At 41.8% G+C, this 20,416-nt stretch overlaps 1 protein-coding gene across 3 annotated transcripts in view; it reads right to left on the reverse strand.

The window, feature by feature from the left end:
• Positions 1-17,943, reverse strand: part of map4k4 (mitogen-activated protein kinase kinase kinase kinase 4) — an 88,371-nt gene extending 70,428 nt beyond the window's left edge. For all 3 annotated transcript variants that reach the window (XM_061087956.1, XM_061087955.1, XM_061087957.1), the window contains exons 1-2: positions 17,694-17,943; positions 17,385-17,450 (exon numbers count right to left, since the gene is read on the reverse strand). In XM_061087956.1, coding sequence (XP_060943939.1) covers positions 17,385-17,450; positions 17,694-17,750 — 123 coding nt within the window. In that variant the 5' untranslated portion in view covers positions 17,751-17,943. The remainder of the gene's footprint in view (positions 1-17,384; positions 17,451-17,693) is intronic.
• Between the last annotated feature and the right edge of the window lie 2,473 nt (positions 17,944-20,416).

The raw sequence follows: 20,416 nt of genomic DNA on the forward strand, positions 1-20,416 counted from the left end.
ATATAGAGAAATATGTTAGACCAGAATGCAGCGTAAAACCAAGGGCAAAATACATTCGGGGCTGAAATCCAAGAAAATCCCAAATGGGCAGCGTTGTGGCAAATGAGCATTAAATCAAGAGAGATCTATGTGGGGTCAAAGCTATTTTCATAAGGACACACACACCTTGTATTAGTGTCATGAAATGTCTCTTCTGCAAAATGACAGATGTGTCTATAATCAGAAGAGAATCTTGAATTGTAAAATGTCTGGTGTAAAACATGCTACACATCATTGTGTTGCCGGTTCATTCAGAATCTTATCCACACTCACAGGTGTAGCAGTCAGTGTTTCCCACAGACATGCCCAGGCTTGTTCTTGAGACTGTCCATGTGTGTCAGTGAAAAGACTTAGACATGGATCAAGTATTTCCAAGTGGCTGAAGAGGACTTTTAACGTAGTTCACTGACTGACAGCCTCGTGCAGCTCTGCCTTCTTTTTCTTTCAAACTCCTACTTCCCCTGCAGCTACACAGGTGATGTGCTGATGCAAAGAAGTCAGGGTTTAAGAAGTACCTGTCGTCTCACATGTGTCATGGTCTGAAGATTCGGATCATGCAATCACACGGTCCACAAATGTTTTGCTGTTTTTCTGTGTTTTCTTTGCTGGGAAGAAGCTTAACAGAAGAGATCTATACTCATCTTAGACAATGTACAAGGCGTAACAGGACACTAAACAAAATGTTGTAGGAAATCTAACTTTCTAAATTCTCCTCCATTCTGTTTTAAAATTATCCTGCTGTAGACAGATTGTCTAGTTTGCAACTGTACGACTTGGTAAAAGCAAATGAATATTATTAAAATGATGATAGGGTATAATAATTATGGTTTAAAAGTTAGTGTGCACTCAAATTTTAAGGGATGTCGGTCAAGATTTGTCCAAACGAATGATGTCCACATGAAAAGAGACCACATTTCTGCTGCATCAGACACGGCAGCTTCTTTCACCAGATCCCCCTTCTCAGGCAGAGTGTTGCACTACTAAACACTTTCCAAACCAGTCTCCAAGGCAACCTGGTGAACAGAAGACTGGGTACAGGCTGGTAGGAAAAACAGCCGTAGGAGGGTCGTAACTGTCAGAGTCGAACCTATAATGACCCGCGTACCAGCTGCTGTCAACATGCTCTGGGCAGAGCAACAAGCGTACAGACAAATGCCCACAACAACCACCACCACAACAACACAAATCTGGCTTTTTCACAGACTCAACCTGCCATGATGGCACATACACTCCAGGAGAAGAGTGTGTGTGTGTGTTTGTGTGTGTGATAGGCAACAAGTGATGAGGTATACGTTTGTGTCCATTAGTGAGAACATAGGCGTTGCAAAAGGGCCCACGTCCAAAGCAACAACTATTTTGTGAGAACCCCCTTCAATTCTATGACCGGCTGCAAATGTCAATGGAAAATAAACTGCATTCATGTGGCTCTTCTAGTCTAAACTACCACTCAAAGCACTTTACAGTACAATGCTGCCGACACTGCCATCAGAGAGGCAATTTAGGGTTCAGTGTCTTGCCCAAGGACACTTCGGAATGCAGACTGGAGAAGCCGGGGTTCATAACCGCTGATGTTCCAGCTAGTGGAAAACCTGTTCTACATCCCATCAAGACTGCAACCGCATCATAGTCAGCAAAAAAAAAAAAGGCCCCATGCTATCCACTTTCTGCCAAAAGCTTCGAAATCTTAGAGGTTTGGTTGAAGACTACAACGTCTCAATGCATGCATGTGATGTGAGGGTAAATACTTTACAATTTGTATGTGTCTGCACAGTCTGCACTTTGATTATAGTGTTGATACTAAAAGATTTGTTTGAAGATTGGAATGAATAACAGGATGCGTCGCTTGTGTGTTGTTTTGAAGCATTTTTCGAGACGTCTGCAGCTATTAGAGGGTTCTCAGTAAAGACATGACGGGAAATTAAGTAAGAAGTTGGAAAATAACAACAAAATATCCACACCCAGACTCCAACCAGGCACACTGAGATTCATGGTTGACACGCAACCTCATCGTCGTGCCTTAAGCCAGGTTTTGTTTAAATTCTTCTATACTGGCTATAAAACCAGAGTTTCTTTTTCCAATACCTGCAAAGAAGAGGTGCAGAATTGGACAGTTATGAAAGTGATGCTTTTTCTGAACATAAGAGCATTTTGAACTTGAATTAACCTGAATGTGTGCATAGCATGTCTCCTTTAAGAAGATGCACACAAGAGGCATTCGGCTTTATGCATCTTTGCAGTTTCCGGTACTCGATGCTACAGACACATTTTGGATGGGACTGAAAAAATATTCAATGACCAGTGTGATGATTCTTTAGATTTTATTTTGTCCATTAGGATCAGTCACTCTTTAAGTACCTATTTAAAATCAACAAAACAAGTGCTAGTTAGTTTTCAAAAGGAACATTCAACATTTGGAAGAGGACAGAACGGTGTATTCTTTAAAGTTTTAGCTTTGCATTTTAACCTCTGCTTCCATCTGAGCTACAAGACTATTTCTTTCACAACTCAATCTAGGTCCCTGCCTCCCCCTCCCTGCAAGAGCAAACTTCTGAAGTATGTTTGATTTTCTGTATCTGCCTGGTAACAACGGCAGTCTCAGAGTCAGAGACGGCGCTGCTTGCATTCATGAGGTATTCCCGGATGTCAGCGCTGTGGAAGAAACCCTTAGCTTCAGTTTAGATTATTTTCAGTTTTTCACTATTAGCTGAAGGCCTGTGTGTCTCTCTTCAGCTCTGAAAACCACCTCGGCTAAAAACCCACTATGCTGACGACAGGTTAAACATCGTCATCAATGTAAAACCTAAAGAATAAAACAATAGACCCTGATTTACTGACAGGAATCATCCAACAGTCTCATCTCGTGGTAAATGTCTCTCTCTCTCTCGACTGCAGCCTACATGTGTTTTCAAGCCTATCAGTGCTCATGGGAGTTTGCACAGAGTCTGCCCGGCTACAGGAGGAAGTGCTTTCAGAAAACTCTGGCCCAATCACAGGCCTGGGTTCCCATCAGCTGGCTGAGGCTCATCGCTGAGGTCCAATCGCGCGGCAGGATCTGTGGTCAGGTGATGGCTCAGACCGGCTCACAGTGTTTTGAAGCAGATGAAAACAAAAGCAAATTAGGCTGCGAGTCGTCTCCCGGCCAGCTGCCTCGCTGTGAGCACGACAGACAGGAGCTACAGAAGCCCATGAAAGAAAAACAGGATTTATTATCGCTACGGCAACAAGTGTCCGTGTGTGTCTGTGTGTGTGTGATGAATGTGTGTGTGTGTGTGATGCATGTGAATGAATATAAAAGGGTTGACGTTGAATGAAAACCGGCATTTAAAGTAGAAACTTGATGAAAACAAAGTCTAGATGTATACTGTAGAAACATAGGAAGTCTGATTGTATAAACTGACCTTCAATGTGGAGGACAAGTGTGTTTAAAAAGAGAAAGAAAACTACTCTCTTTACAAGTCATTTATGAGAAGAGATCCGTCTATTTCAGACAATGTCACCATTACTGCTCACAAACTTCCATAAGTCCTTAACGTTGGCACGGTTGTTGACCTATAAATCCACTGGAATAGGTTGTGATAATGTGCTTCATAAGAAAGATGCCTGTAGTTTGAAAAAGTTCTCCAACTGTTGAAACTTGGTCCTTGTGCCCTGTGGTTGTCTTGCTTCAGCTTTCTGCTGGCCTTTAGAAGACGTGCACAAATACGGACGAAATGAACAGAGAGTCCGGCCAGAAGGCTCTGTCCATTTCTTTATACTCATCTAACACTGAGCATAAATGAGCCATTGTGACTTATGCTTTTAGACTACTTCCATTAAAGGCTGAAACCATTTGTTTAGTTTAGTTATTTTCTTACATTGGTTTGGTATTGAATGCTTATACAGTAGTTTCCGACTCTGAAACATAAGAATTTCCTACATTTCTGCATCATGTGAAGAAGTAAACAGAATATATTCAGGTTTTGAGTGTGATGTCAATTTCAATCAATCAGCTTATTGTGGGAAATATTCTTCAGATTAAAAAATAAATTTGTAGATAATTAAAAAACATGAAGTGGAAAGTCACAGGCTTTAAAATGTTAACATGCGATGTGCACGAAAGAATCCCTGACAGTGGTATTTCATAAACAACTGCGAACAGATTGAAATAGGGACATGAAATTCTGTGTCAAAATGAATTTTCAACAGAACATCTTAATAATTTTCTTCTAGGATGTTGTGTGCTTATGTGTCTCTATCAGCATGACAAAGATCCTCCTCACTTTCAATAGATTAGGTAATTGATTCTGTGTCAAATACATTACAATAAAAAAAATTTATTCAATTATACCAGTTGTCAAGAGATATTCTAAACATGTAGAATTTTTTCAACTTCTTAAATGTGTGTATTTGTTGCTTTTCTTTGGTTAATATAATATTAAATTGAGTTTAGGATCACTCCAGCTCATAACTAACTGGCATCCCTGAAATGACCCTTTCAGCGCGACTGGGGATATTTTGGTTGTTATGCAAACTCAAATCTGCCAGAAGATTAATGTAAATCTGGTTTAAGCTTAGCGTCTCAGATAGATACTGGACCATTCACCTGTCTGGCCTCCACCCACACACACACACACTAATACTTGATAAACCCTACTTTAATTTGGCAGGATTGCACCGTGTATAAAATGAACCATGACTCTGCACCTTATCCTACATCTTAAATTGATATTTGGACCATTTTTCTGCAGAAATAACAATTCCAGAGCCATGTTGTCTTTTTGTTTGTAATGGAAGCAAAGACGAATGATTGGTGCAGATGTTTCACAGACGTACTGACCGCACACTTTTTTCCTCTAAACAAAAAAACGTAGCTGTGAACTACGATGCAAACTTCACCCTCAGTTCAACAACGTGCTCCAAGACTCGGCTTAAGCTTGTACAAATGACAAATAGCCCCCACCCATCCATTAGCAGCTTTGTTTTCTAGATGTAGTCCAGATGGCCACCATACAGTAACCCCACCCCACACACACACCACATATACACACAGTCCACCATGTCCAACTGTTTAAACTAAGGACAGCTCAGACAGACCAACAACTGTCATTAAGAGCATGGGCCAGATGGGGGAGTGTGTGTGTGTGTGTGTGCGTGCAGGAGGAGGGGCTATAATAAGCCAGCATGAGGAACACTTGGTTATCTGGCAGGCTACTTTGTCCACTTCTTGTTAAGTCACACTAACTGGGCCAAAAATCACTGACCAACACTCATCCAATGATTCGTCTCAACCCTGGAAAATAATCTATTTCCTGACGTTCTACATTCAGCCGTAACGCAAACTAATCACAGCTTCACACACGTATTTTATTATCTGTTGGATGTGTCAGACTAATTTATGTTTTGTATTCACTGTGCAGGCTTCTAATGTCCGTGTTTACATCAATATGCTAATATAATCTTTTATTGATCCCAATGGGGGAAATTCAGGTATTACAACATACAGTTACAAAAAAAGAGAATAAAGATAAAACTGAAATAAACTATAAAAAATTGTTTAAAATTGTGTAAAATCTTGCAATTAGATAATAAGGTAGTGTCATATATGTTGTGTAAATACAAAAGGGTGTTCAGAATGATGTGTCTATTAATGTGAATATTATCTTTTCTCTATATTTTTGTTTTGTACACTTATAAAATTATTCTGTTTTCTCTGAATAGTTTAACTGGATAACAAAATTGTATAATAGCGCGTGATAATCAGGATAATTCTGCTCATTGTATAAGTTAGAGAGGACACACAGTGGACTACACAAAACAACAAGTGATTATAACTAACACCCATTTCTTAAACATATAAAAGTAAAGTATACATTCACACATTACTAGAGCTCCCCCCCCCTCCCCAACCAGAGCACGAGGCACCCAGGTGGCGGCCATTTTGGCTCTAAACAGAGAGGCATTCAGTGGGTTTTTATCAGACAGGGGCAGGTCGCTGATAACAGTATGAAGGGGCTGTTGTACAAGATGCTATCTAGTGCTGTGGGAAATCAATAAGGGTGGGGTCCTGGGAAGAGAGAGAGCGAGAGAGACAACAGAGAGAGAGAGAGAGAGAGAGAGAGAGAGAGAGAGAGAGAGAGAGAGAGAGAGAGAGAGAGAGAGAGAGAGAGAGACAGTCAGAGAGAGAGAGAGAAGGAGAGACAGGCAGAGAGAGAGAGAGAAGGAGAGACAGGCAGAGAGAGAGAGAGAAGGAGAGACAGACAGTCAGAGAGAGAGAGAGACAGAGTGAGGCATAAAACCAATCAGCACCTGACTGGTGCTCTGGCCTTGGAAATTTGTGTATGGCTTTTAATGTGTGTGTGTGTATTTCTTTTTTTGTATTGAATTATTTATAAACATAAGTGTTGCTACATGTTATGATTTCAATATTATGAATAACCATCAAAATACATTCCTAGAGTAAAGCGGCGCCACAATTTGACTGTACATGATGTTTTTCTGTGTCTTAAACAAATCCCAACAGATACTACTTCGTTTTTCCGCTTTAACTTGAAGACCGGATTTACCACTTTTAATCGCCGTAGTTAAACTGCTAAGAAAATGAGACAAGCCAGGGGACGGCTGACGTTACTGCACACTTCACACACAACCACTTGGCGGCGCATGTGTCGGACGACAACAATCATTCGCAGCTTCCCGCTCAGTAGCGGACTTCCATTCTGACATACCATGCTAGTTCGCCATGCATTGCTCAAGGGAAGTACACGGAAAATAACTTCCACTATCCGATGAACAAACCACACACCAGGTTCATCGCTGCTTCTTGTCTCCAGATTCATTGCACCATTTGATGTCAAGCAGGACCTGTGTTTGCTTAAATACAATTCCATTGGCGCCCTGATGTTCTGATTTGTAACATCAGATGGATCGGGCTCTTCTTTTTTTCTGAATGATCTGTTTTCCTGAAACATATTTAAGTTTTCCTGATGCTTCTCTGTCTGGATTTCAGTTCTGGTCACATGGACGTTGAGTATTTAGACTCGTCAGCAGTTTTAACATGATTGATAGGACACACAGGAAATATTCAGCAAGCTGGAACCAAAACAAACATCGGTCTGGAATATTAATAATCATAGAAACTGCTCTCCATAGGTGAAGCTGGATTTTAGAAACCTGCATTGTTTGTGTCTGCTGGTCAGTGGGACAGCAGCAGCAAAGCAGCAGAGAGCAAACACAAAGGGATGTTTGTCCGTAACAGGAGTCAGAAACAACTGAATTAAACCCTGAGACCTACAACATCTTCTCCACTCAGAGAAACAACCTCAACTTTAAAGTTTCAGGCATTTATCGGATGCTCTCCTCCACAAATATGTAGAATGAGAAACAATGAATCTCACAGTTTAAACTACAGTGACATAAAAACACAGGGCTCAGAGCTCCATGAGAATTATCGAAGCAGAATGGGAATCAAACAGAAAACCGTGTAGAGTTAAGGTCCCATTTTACTAACTGACGTAAACTGGACGGACTCAAATATAATGAAAATTCCACTGCACGTGTCACGTGCAATAAGAATTGACAGCTTAATTTGTTTGGGTTTTTTAAAGCAGTCATAGACATATGAGGAACAAAAAGGAGACATAAGAGAGGGAAGGAGGCGACATAAAAGAGGAAGATGACAAGGAAGAGGAAGGAAAGAAGAGGAAGCAGAAATCAGGTCAGTCAGACTGGGAGTTTCGAATGAAATTTACAGACCGACGTCGCTCATAGGGGAAAAAGAAGTTCCATTGCTAAAATAAATTTTGTTTTGTTATTTTAATATGCTGCTGTCTGGAATCTATCACCAACATCTCCTCTTCCTCCTTGCAGCAGACGTGGAGATGATTAGTGTGACTAATTTGTTTGGGACAAATAAATGTATCTTAATCTGAAATATCGTGGTGTGATTATGGAGTGATGTGTCCATGGAGTTTTGGGCAGTTGGATAAGAGATGAATACCTTATTTATAACTTTACTTACTAAAAATACGATATGTTAAATGTTAAAAAGAAAAACTATAAAAAGTAGACAAGATCATGGATCTGATGAGATTTGAAATGCAACATTTCAAAGTACACAGGTTTTCAAACATGAACATGCGGAAAACTGGTTCCGGATGTTTTCCGGATTTTGTGTTTCACATATGAAGATCACAGCAGGAGATTGTTCTCAGTTCTCAGGTCAAACGCGTTCACAACAACAGGACAATGCCCGGTACAGTCAGGGGAGGGGTGGAGCTTGGGGAGAACAGCAGAAGGCAGGACATGATGTATAAATTCTGGGAAATCACATGTTTTCTTTTACGGCACATCTATACCAGAATTGGCTTTTATCATCCAAAGCTCTCTGATCTTGTTGTCTTTCCAATTTGACGTATTCTACATGTATGGCTCCTCTGTATTCCTGCTCACATGAGCTCACTCAGGCATTTTACACACAAACACCCCCGCTCGAAGATTTCAGGAAAATGTCCGGACTTGGGTGAATCTCTGAAAGCGGCTTTAGTCAAATCTTTCTTCTTTGGTTTCTTGTTCCCCGGAGAAAATGTCTCAGTCAACAGACACAGTGAGGAGCTGTTAATACTCTCAGTCCCTTCAGCATCACTGCCTCTGAGCTACAACAACAAACCATCTGTTTGCACTGTCTGCATGTGTCCACAGCTCCAGCCAACACCACAGTAACACAGACTGGGAGTTATCTCACGGCAGAAGCCAGTAGACACAAAACCATGATCATCAAGAAGGGGTCCTTTGTTAATTGTAAAGAGTTTTTATAGAGGAGAAGAACAAACACAGAAACGATGCTGTCCTTATCATTTCCATTTCAGTTCTGAGGTAATGTTCTTTTTTTACAGATTGGCTGAATCTCTTCCACAACATACTCCTGTGAAGTTTCCAGAATCTCATGGGTGTTAAAGCTCTTCAATCCTAGTGGATAATAAAAGTTAATTAAATTAAGTATGACTAAATCAAATATTTTCATCCTTCTTTTTCTAGGAATGATGTTAAGTAATATATATTTTTTAAATAGGTGATAAACTTGTAGCCAGCTGTACCTGTTATGTCCATTAACATTTGTTTTGTTTCTTTATTAATTTCAGCAAATAAAAAAAAAAAATTTAGTTTTCAAAGTATAATACTTCGTGTTTGTTTTTGTCCAGAATCCAAAGAGATAATTAGCGTACACAGATAAAAGCTGAGAGAAGCAGTAAATCGTCATATTAAAGAGGCTGAGACTAATGAATGTTTGGCATCTTTGCTTCATAACACTTCAAGTTAACTGCTCCGTGTCATTCGACTAATGAAATTCATAGACTGATTATTTCATGCTGTACTATAAAAGTAACAATTAATGACTTAATCTAACCAGATGTATGTTTAGTTTGTTGCTTTGCTTTTGTATTGAACAAATTTCGTATAAATGTTATTAAAATCTATTCAAATGGAAACTTGTTGACTTGGCGTAAATAAATGATTTCAAACTCACGAGAGACAAGTCTTTGTTTAAAGTGAATATTAGGTTTTTATGTCTATTTTCTCGATCCTGAAGATTTGTTTGAACTTTACAATAACATTTTATGTCATCGATGGATTGTGACGACCTTTAAATCACGCAGGAATAATGATACTTTAAAGTCAATTTCACACATTTACCCAATCTGCTATTTCATGAGATGAATCTTCGCTGTCAGGCACAGGGGATAAAATAATATGGCGCGACATAAAAATCGGAGTAATTACACATTTAAGCTCAAGAGCTTCTGAATAATGATTTTTTTAAAACATCTTGTTCTTTATCCTGATCACTGCTGTCTTACGATGAGGGATTACAGCCGCCTTCCATCAAACCACCCACCATCAACGTCCTCTTCGTCCCTGACAGGCACGTGACCAGGTTTGAGGAGGAAGAGGAGAAGGAGGGAGGACCTCGGCTTCCTGTGCTGCTTATTTCCACCTCCTCCTCCTACACCTCCACCACCACTCCAGTCCATCCCAGCTAAAGCCTTCTTCCTCAATTTGTTAATCGCAACATCTCTGGGCTACTGGGCTACTGCTCTTCTCAGGGAAGCATCCTGACCTTTGCATTGCACATCCAGGATAGGCTTAAAAAATGTGGGAGAGGATTTCCCTTCCCCCCTATCTTCAACCAGGTTCAGGCGCAGGCCTGAGTGGCTGGGTGGGCTGATAGACGAGGAAGAAGGGAAAACTCTTCTCACCTCTCCTCAAAACTGGTGTGATCTGAGGCTCCTACTGTGAACTTGCAGCATCATGTCCAGGGTTTCAGAATTGGTAACGCTAAGGGAAGATTGTATCGGAACATCTCTAAGTTTAGGACTGCGGGTCAAGCGGAAAAAGTATAAAATGAGGGCCGTTAAACTGTTTCCTAAGAACAAACCCTGCAGGAGTTAAGAGCTAAATGTGTATCTCTCTACCTTTTGCATTAAAAAAGAGCAATAAATGATGAGCAAAAAGATGACAAATTGGAAACAAAACATAGAAATCCTGCAGCTGATGTGTGAATGCATGAACAGAGGATCACCAGCAGCTGCAGCAGCAGAGTCACTGCATCAGTCCACACAGTGAGCATCAAAGAACATGACCCAGATACTGTCTGAGGCTGTGTCTAATTTTAACTTCACTGTATAGCAGGCAGAGCTGGTCACTGCTAACACACTTATTAGCAAAGAATGTGGCATTTGTGCAAGTACAAAGATCGGTGTTATAACTTCTGTAATCTACGATATTTGTGCGTATTTGTGGGTTTTTTTGCGATAAAAACATCAAAATATAATATCTGCTATCAAGCCCTACATATTGCTGTAGATGCACAGGCAGTTCTATCACTTCCCGTCTTGCAGCTTCCATTCTTTACTGAAACTTTTCTGACTTGTGCATTAAGACGAATGAACAGCTCAGATCAATATTGAGCAATTTAATCAAGATAAACACCATATCTCAAATTGTGGGTCGGTATTTCTAGCCATCAATCTACTAAGGGGGTTTTGACCACATTGACGCTATATATAGTGATAAAAAGCAGCTGGAACTGTAAGAAGATGTCGTGATACACATTTTAAACCATCCAAAAAAGCGTTTCAAGCTCAGCTTTGATCAAATTTGAAGCACTCACAGCTCTTAACTTTCGGTCAGAAAATGATTTAGTGTGGAGGCAAATCACTTTGGTGTCTGGTGTTAAGTTAAAAGATTCAGTATTTGTTCGTCTGCCACTGAACACAAGTGGGTGGACACACAAAACTCCGCCATGAGAAATCGTGACACAGCCGAGTTCCTGTTGCTGCTATCAGTGGCAGAGCTTCCACTTCTTCTGATTGGAAAGGTCACTGTAAGTTTCGAGTGTGTAAGAAAAGTTCCCGGTGGAGACCTGGCTTGCTTTACCGCCGCTGCTGTTGTTGTTAGTCGTGGCCACGCTTCATTTCCTGGGCCGTGAAAGGTCACAGCAGACACGGCGAACATTCCAGTTTGAATAGCCGGAAGGTTGGTGAGCCAGCTTTGCATGAGTCTATTCCCTATGACAGCTTTGTAGTTCCTCCACTTTACAGAGGGGGAGTCAGACTATAAATACCTCCAATAGAAGTGGAATAGGTGCAAACAATAGAAATTGTGTTACTATAAGATGACAGATTTCTGCTGATAATAATTTGATTTGATCTATTATTAGTATCTATTATTTGAACATACCCATTTCTTTATATAGATTGAATGTTCTTTTAGGATGCTAAAGCTGAAAAAACTTACATAATGAACAAAACTGTCAATATTTAATTTGCCTCTTCTTCTAAAATATAAAATTTTTACACATTTTTAAATTTTAAATAATTATGTATTGCATATTTTAGGGTCATGGATTAATATTTGTAATTTAGTCTCTAAAACTTAAAATTGTAATAAATTTAGAAACTAGTTGCAGTCTTGATTTCAACAATCATGAGAATCCAAAACTGGAGACTATTTTAAGTTTTTCAGTGTTGCCATTTTTTTTTTATTTATAGCGCAGAGCCACCACAAGAGGACACATGGTTAAACTTATGTTATCGATAATTTGCTGATTCATTGATAAAATAAGTAAAGAAAATCAAATGTCATTGCAGGATTGAAAGTCTTTTTTTGGAGCTGTTGTAGACAACAGGTCAATTTCCAGCATTCAATGCAGGGCCAGTGTGAATCAGACCTGTTAATATCAACATGTCAATGAAAAACTCAATCAATAACAACATTTCTATTGTTTTGCACCTTTTCCAGTTCTATGGTTCGTGTATGGGCCTAAAGCTCCAGATGTGGACACTGTGGGGTAGAAAGCTCATAACGTGCACTTAGACACACGTGCACCAGACACATGGTGGCGTGCGCTCAGTGAAGTGCTGCGCTGCGTTTCCTCAGGGAGCTGCAGGGATGCTGCTCCGCTGATGACTGGCTGCTGGTGGAGAGCCACACCCAGACAACAGGAAAAACAACAAGCATCTTTCCTCTGATAAGGTCGGGATGAAGAAAAGCAGAGGAAATGAAACGGCTGTTTTTTATCTGTACAACATTTGCACTTTATCTCCTGTTTCCAGCTCCTCGAATATGAGGCTTTCCGATGAGGCAGATAGATAATCAATAGTTGCATTGCTGCTGCCGCTCAATCAGATCTAAGCAATAGTATTACATCACACCCACTCCTACTTCTCTTCACTGGTTTCCTGTGAGATCAACAACAAATGAACTCATCAGCACGCCACTCAGCCTTCATCTGCAGTGCTCGATATCTAACACTGAAGTTTCCCTGGTAAACTTTCAGAAAGGCCTTGAGAAATCATCTCATACCATTTAAATGACTGACTTGAAGTGGTGAGAGGGCTATGATCACAATTCAGTGCATCCGACAGTGAAGCAGGGATCTGCCTTCACACTGGAGCCTGACCAGTGTGGATGTTTGGGGCCCGATGCCAATATTAGGGAGCAGAACATTTCTGACACTGAAATCTCTGTTGCTGTAATTGAAAGAAATATTTTCTCCATTTTACCTTTATTTATTTTAAAGATTAAATCTTGAATGTAATAATTCAACTTTCATCTTCACATAAATTGCAAATTAGTACATAAACATAATATAGTACATCAAATATAGAAATAAATATTTGTTACGCTTCGCTAGAAGATAAATCCCACAACATGCACTCAGCAGGATTTACCCAGTGCATCAAGTTGTCACTTTCTGAACTGCAGAGACGCTGCGTGTGGAAGCTGGGTTGTGGTTTTCTAATCTCACCATCACAGCAAAGCCACCAACTTCTCCTCACTGAACTGATGACTTCCGCCGTTTCACTACTTCCTCACAAACATTCCGCCGCTCTCTCTGCCGCCCCCCCCCACGAGAGGAGAGCTAACAGACTTCACCTTTCTGTTCGGGGACCTTTAAAAACGGATCAGTTTGGCTTGTTTCCTCGTTTTGTAAACTTGAACACAGCCCGTCTCCGTGAGGCTGAAACAGCTGCGGTTTGGAGCAGAGACGCTCAGTAAGTCATAAATGGGTTCAACCATTTCCTCAGAGAGGGGGATTCCCAGCCCCACATGCTGAGTGTGGTCTCACCCCCAGAGTAAAAATTCCTGTTACCTCTTGCAGCTCTAATTTAATTCTCTTTCACCTCCCACTGCTTAATGGAAACGGAAACACTGGGACCCTCGACCTCTTTAATGAAGCTGAGGTTCTTCCATTTGTTCATTCATTTGTTTGAATTCATTTTCATTTTTCAGTCACATTAATTGCGACTGAAATAGCCTCCTGTCTAAATTAACTTATTAATGCTTTGCTTGTGCTTTAAACAGCATGCTGTGATACTTTAAAACCCAAAGATAATTTAAACATTGTATAGATATTTATACTTCATTAATAACATTTTCATAGGGCTACTAAACTGCAGATGCATTTTTTATCAATTGATACTGTCGGTCATTGCTAGTAGTTAATAGTTTGTTTCCTCCAGTTTGCTATAAGTGCACAACCAGCTGAAATGCTGCAGCTACACGAGCATGAACGAGTCTCGAGGCGGATTGCCACGCGAGTACCAAGTAAATAGAAATGCCTTGAAAATGGTGGCAGATGAATACAAATTTTAAACATGCAGGCAGCTGTTTGCACTTAAAAAGTTTGAATGTCGAGAACTTGATCAAAGATAATGTGGGTTTTTTTAAGCGTGTGAAAACCAGTTTGAGGTATTTAAGGGTTCAATGTGAACGTTTCCAAACAATGTGGATGTCATCAAGGTCCTTCATCCTTTCTCAATGGCAACTAAACAAAAACACATTGGTGATTAAAGGGTGAATGCTTCCTTCTTTCTTGTGGTTCCTCTTGTCCTTATTATATCTCCCTACCTCTTTCTAGCCCCCCCCCCAACCTCTCTTCTACTTTATTTTCCATCCCAACAGCTGCTGTCAGCGCACAGCTGCATCCAGTCGCACTCTGCAGCCTGAGAAGCCCGAACCAATCTGTAAGAGTTGGGATCAAGTGCACATGTGCAGGCACAAACACACAGGCAAACATTTTTGAGTCAGATGTTTGCAAGACAGACTTCGCAGACAAGCGAAGAAAAAACTAGTTAAAACTAAAAAAAAAGACCTTGGTTCTTCCTCACTCAAACTGCCATGGACCATGTGGTTATGATTCACCGAATCCTGAGGAACTAAACTCAAAATGTCAAGGTTAATTTATGTTCCAGTGCAACTGAGCGTTCCCACAATCACTTGTCCCTCGCTTTGGATGAGAGACGCATTCATCCTCCACCAAACCAGAATTAAACACAAATAAAACAAACCGGAGCAAACCTCAGAGCCAATCAAGATAGGATTTCAGAGGTACCCAAACAAAAAATAACCGACCAAGTGCATCCACTCCGAAATTACTGTGCTTCATTATGATCATTAGACGTTTCTCTGTGAGATAACAGCAGACGTTCACAGAGGTTGGCCTCGGGGCTGGCCTCATTGTCCACGACTGTAAAATCTGATTCAACGTGACACTGGTCTCGGCCGTGGATTCGCTCCGTGCTGCTGGTCACTTGTGAAATCCTCGGCGGCACAGATGCAGAAGACCTTCACACTGTGTTGTGAACAGTGACACCGCGTTGTACATGTGTTGAATAATAACAAGACTATAAAACCAGGTTGTTCAACTGTCAACACATTGCTGCTAAAACTCCTGGATGTTTCCACCCCTGTCTATTTGTTTGCTCGTTTGTCAGAAGGATTACACAAAAACTACCGAGCATATTTCCACAAATCTTGGTGACATGGTAGAAGAAAGAAAGGATTACCAATAACCCAGGGGATAATTCATGAATCTTGTTGAAATTAACAGTGCATATTAAAGGACTGATATCTATGAGTTTTTGCAATTTGGGGCAGCTTGATTGAATTCGAGTGGACTGTTGGGCCTTAGCGGAGGTTTGAGCTCTACCTAGCGCCAGGCCTGGTTAATTCTGATCATCACGTGTGAGCGACATCGACTCAACAATGAGTCATTGTCATTTTTTCATTGCAGTAGTTAGAACATTTCCTTCCGCAGAATCTACTCCGAGACCTGAAAGGCTCCTCATATGTGGAGAACACGAGATTATATGTTATTTACTTTGCACATAGTCTACATGAGCCTCAGTCCATAACCTGCAGTGCAAGAGCAAAATTAAGTATGTCTACATGTCCACATTGTTTTGTGACACGTGACAGAGCACAGTCTGATTATGACTTCTAAAAACATGAAGTCCACTTCGTCCAATTCTGAGAAGTTTGGTTTTAACTAGTTATTTGATGTTATAGAAACGGGTTGAAACATCATGATTGACAGCTGAGACTGGCTCATGATTGGTCGGGCACATGTATTTGCAGGGCCTAAGTACAGGGACTCTGTTCCCCAATTGCTACTGTACAGACTCTGTGGGTTAGGGCTGTGTTCATACCCAGGATATTTTGGCTTCATTTCTGAATAGTGTGAGGAAGTGGAGACCATGTTTGTTTACTATGACTTCTCTATGATTCGATATAGCAGTGTATACAACAAGCATCAACATTCAAGTGGTAAGTAAATCTGGTAATCCCAAGATTGCACGTATAAGTCGACGATTAAAGCCAATTAAACCAGTATATGCTGACTTTTTAAACCTTTTTAAACCACTACATCACACGCTAGCGCTCAGTGCAAAACCTCAATATTTACGTTTGAAATAAACCTATAATAACAGTGGCAGCCATGATGTTAAATAACCTTCGCACAGCAAACAGTAAATTCAGGTTTTCAATGTTCACACGAGTCTCTTTTCCAGCCGCAAGGAAACGAGAGCCAATCACAGCTTTGATTTGCAGGTTCTGGAACATAAATATCTCCGAGAGGAGCCGTCCAATGGTGTGAAAGCTTCCAGGTCATTACCATGGAGACAGTTCCCACTGTCGCCATCTGTGACATTAACGTGACTTAAGTCCAAACAAACCATTTTCCTGCAGCAGACACCAGGAGGGTACAGACACACCGAGACACACACACAAAAAACACACTTCCTCACACGAGTGCTGCATATTTCAGAATGATCAAAATAGCTCAGTCTCGCAGGAAGAGATCCAGCAGCTCTCTTCTTTCCATCTGCTCTGGTTTCTACCAGGCAACAGCAGGATGGAGGCAGCAGGAGCACCAGGTCTCCATCAAATGCCTTTTCCACTGTGTGAGTGTGTACATGTGTTTGTGTGTGTGTGAGTGTGTACATGGGAGTGTGTGTGCATGTTTGTGTGTGTGTGTGTGTGTGAGATGGGATGAACAGGCCTATCCCTATAAATGCAGCAGAGAGCCTCTCCGGCGGGAGGCCTACTGGGCAATGATGTGCACAAATGCGCAATGGAACACCGCCCACCCAAATGGCGCACAAGTCAGTCGGCGTGGTGATGGCTGTCATGCATGGATGGGGCTGGACTGGTCAGTGCAAAGCAACGCGGCCAGAATGTGGAGGAATATTTTTACTGGGGTGTGGATGAGAGGAGGAGGAAGAGGAGGAGGAAGAGGAGGGAGGGAGGGAGGATGGATGGAGGAGCCTCCTTGGGACCAGAGTGGGTGAATAGGGGATGATGGTGGGGAAATAGAATACAAAATAACGGAGGGATGTGCATCAGGGAGAGATAATCCAGTCCAGACTGCACCGCTGAAGGAGGGGATTTGTTATAATAAACCTGAGACTGGGGGGTGGGAGGGGGGCATCAATGCATGTTTGTGCTCCAGTTTCCGCCTTCACACACACACACACACACACACACACAACACACAGAGAGAGAGAGATGAGGCAGACACCAACCTTGTACACTTGTCCATAGGTGCCATTTCCCACTACCTCCACCAGCTCGAAGATCCCAGCAGGATCCTGGATTCAGAAAACAGACAAATATGAATCACTGGATGTAATTAATTGATTCCCTGTTGTAGCCTTAATGACATAAGGGTGAGTTGGATGTGTGCACCGGCAGAGCCCGGCTCTCTGGCCTCCCATGCCAGCGGATATAAAGACAAAGAGGAGCCACCTCCTCTTATATGATCGCTTGACGGTTCCTGTGTTAAAACCAGCGGATGTGTGAGGTAAACATGTCCGGGGGGGAGAAGCACTCACCCGCAGAGAAGCGAGGTCTATGTCCACCAGAGCTTTAGCTGGAGAGTCGTTCGCCATTTTCGCTAAAAAAAAAAAAGCGGAGCTAAATCAGGGGGAATAACGGCGTGTGTTCGATTCTCCTTCAAGCCCGCGGGGCGAGTCTCATCCTCGGGTGGGGTTAGACTTAATCCCGCCGGTGGTGAGCTCCGTCCCAGGCGTGTTTTTCCCTCTTTGTAATCCCGGTGAGAGGCTCCGCTGCTGCCGCCGCCGCCGCTGCTACATACCGAGCGACTGCCGGAGCCCCTCTCTCTCTCTATCGCTCTCTCTCTCTCCCTGTATGTGTGGCTGTCTCTCTACCTCGATTCCCCGCCCTCTCTCTCTCTCTCTCTGTCAACGCCCCTCCTCTCTCTCTCTCTCTCTCTCTCTGTCTCTCTATTACAGGGGCAGCTCTAGAAGCTCTGGGGCCCTGGACAGAAATCAGCTGCTTTGGCAGACATGCAGCCAACTTCCAAGTGAACGCCAATGTCCGACTGAGAGACTCCGGACTTTCTGAGGACTTTCTCACGCTCGCTCCACAGGTGTAGAGCTGCGATCCGATAAACCTCCGAATTACAGACCCCCCCGAGTCGGAAGGGGCAACCAGAACACCAGAGGAACCTCACCACCCTCGATTTCAAAATCCAAGATGGCCTCTTCTAGGATGAACAGTAGTGAAAGCAAAAGTTTTTATCGGTCATAAGCACTGTTGTCATTGTTTTTATGTACAGTGCACCAACCACACCATGGCAATTTCCAAAATATGCAAATATACGTGGCAATAAAAAGAATTCTGATTCTGACAGTAATTGGACATGGTTCTGTCCAATTACTTCTAATTCTTTGGACGTTTTAGTAAGGCGTTAGTATGAGTGAAATGCTACGTAATTATAGCCTGGGTGCCAGACGAACTTAGCCCTGCCCACAACATTTTCGGTCGGGAAGTTCGGTCTGGAACAGAAGCTATTCGGACCAATCAAATCCCTGGTACCCTGGTTCGGTTTAAACACGCCCCATTATCACAGCCCAATGGAACGGTCTCAGACTCATATTCTGACTAGAATTATGAGTATGACAACGTCAGGCTAACGTAAGTATGCACTGCAACTGGAACGCCATCCATTCTGTTTATTCGGACGTGACATCATTCCGAGCTCCAAGCAAAAAGTCTGTCTCTTTCTTGAGCTGGTTTTCAGACATGCAAGGGACTCCGCACAATCCCCGGTCTTTCTCCCGTAGAGGTGTACGTGTGAATGCAAATGTCAGACTGACATCACTTCCTGCCTCTTCCTGCTGCCCCCGGCCGTTGCTGTTGGGAACGCGTCTGTGCAATCTCCTGGACTTGGGGGAGCTGTTATGTCATCAGCATCTATTCACTGCAGCTACATATAAAGATGGCGAAAACATCTCTACAGCCCCCTAGTGGCTGGCTGTAGTAACGGTCATAATACTATATATCATAGGCCACATAAATAAATCAGCATTTTCTAATGGTGAAAAATACATTTCCAAATTTATAGTTCTATCAAAATTGTCTCCTCTCCCCGTTTTCCTTGCAACTCCTTCTCCCCAAGCCTTTGTTTGTGTCCCCTCCTGTTTCTCTGTGGGACGGATCCACAGCAATTAGAGCATGCAAGATGGAAAGTGATAAATATTTCAGCAGCACTGTCACCGCTGTGCCGTTCTGTCCGTGATATCCACACAGGCTGGATTCAAACCTGCTGAAGTCACTCTCACATGGCGCTCGCCACTCATACTCACATCAGGCAACATGTGCAGATAACGTATCATGTGTTGGTCAGACCAGCTTCTGCCACACCAACTAGATGAGTTGGATAGATGGTTCGATTTTTATGTTGATACTGTTGAACGTGAGTTTACCCATCGGGTCTTTTTTTTTACGATAAAGTTGGTTTGAAAATAGTTTAACCTCCTCCCCATTTTTTTCAAATGTATTTAAAATTATTTAAAAAGCTGATATTATTACATAGCCTATGCAGCCTCAACTTTATCCTTGAATAGTTGCACTTCTCTAAATTCGTTAAATAACAGCCTTTTTTATATATATATCTGTGGCATATCACACAGAAAAAGACATTTTAACATCACAGTTATTACAATATTTGAAAAGAAAGATTAAGATACAAGCCAGAAGGGTATCAAGGGACATTTGGGGCCCCAGGCAATAGAGACCTTGGGGTCCCTTGATCAAAACAGAACCCACCCCAAACAGTAACATCCTCAAATGATTCTGTCATCATCAAAATTATAAACAAAGTGCAGACTTTGAATAACCATCATTCTCACATTTAGACGTTCTCGTCTTCATCTAAACCTCTGAATTACTTTAGTGGCATGGGACCTCATAAGGGAGTTAGGTGATCTTAGAATTTCAGGGGGTTCTCACAAAATAGTGAAATCAACCGTTCCCTCTCACCTCGGGGTCCTAGGCAGTTTCCCTCCTATGTTGCAAAGCCACTGTGTAAGACGAACAGAAATAAAGAAACACCAAGAGAATTTTGTTGTATTTATTGCATTTAGCGTACATTGTTAGTTGGTTTGATTGTGTATTAGTTAGCAGGATTACACAATATCCCCTCAACTGATTACCATGACAGTTTGTGGAGGGGTGGGGAAAGGACGATAGAATAAATGTATGTGTGGATCAATATTAGGAGGCGCACACAGGATTGTATTTTTCACTTTCT

The sequence above is a fragment of the Limanda limanda genome, chromosome 16 (genome assembly GCF_963576545.1).
Source record: "Limanda limanda chromosome 16, fLimLim1.1, whole genome shotgun sequence".
Classification (NCBI taxonomy): Eukaryota; Metazoa; Chordata; class Actinopteri; order Pleuronectiformes; family Pleuronectidae; genus Limanda; species Limanda limanda.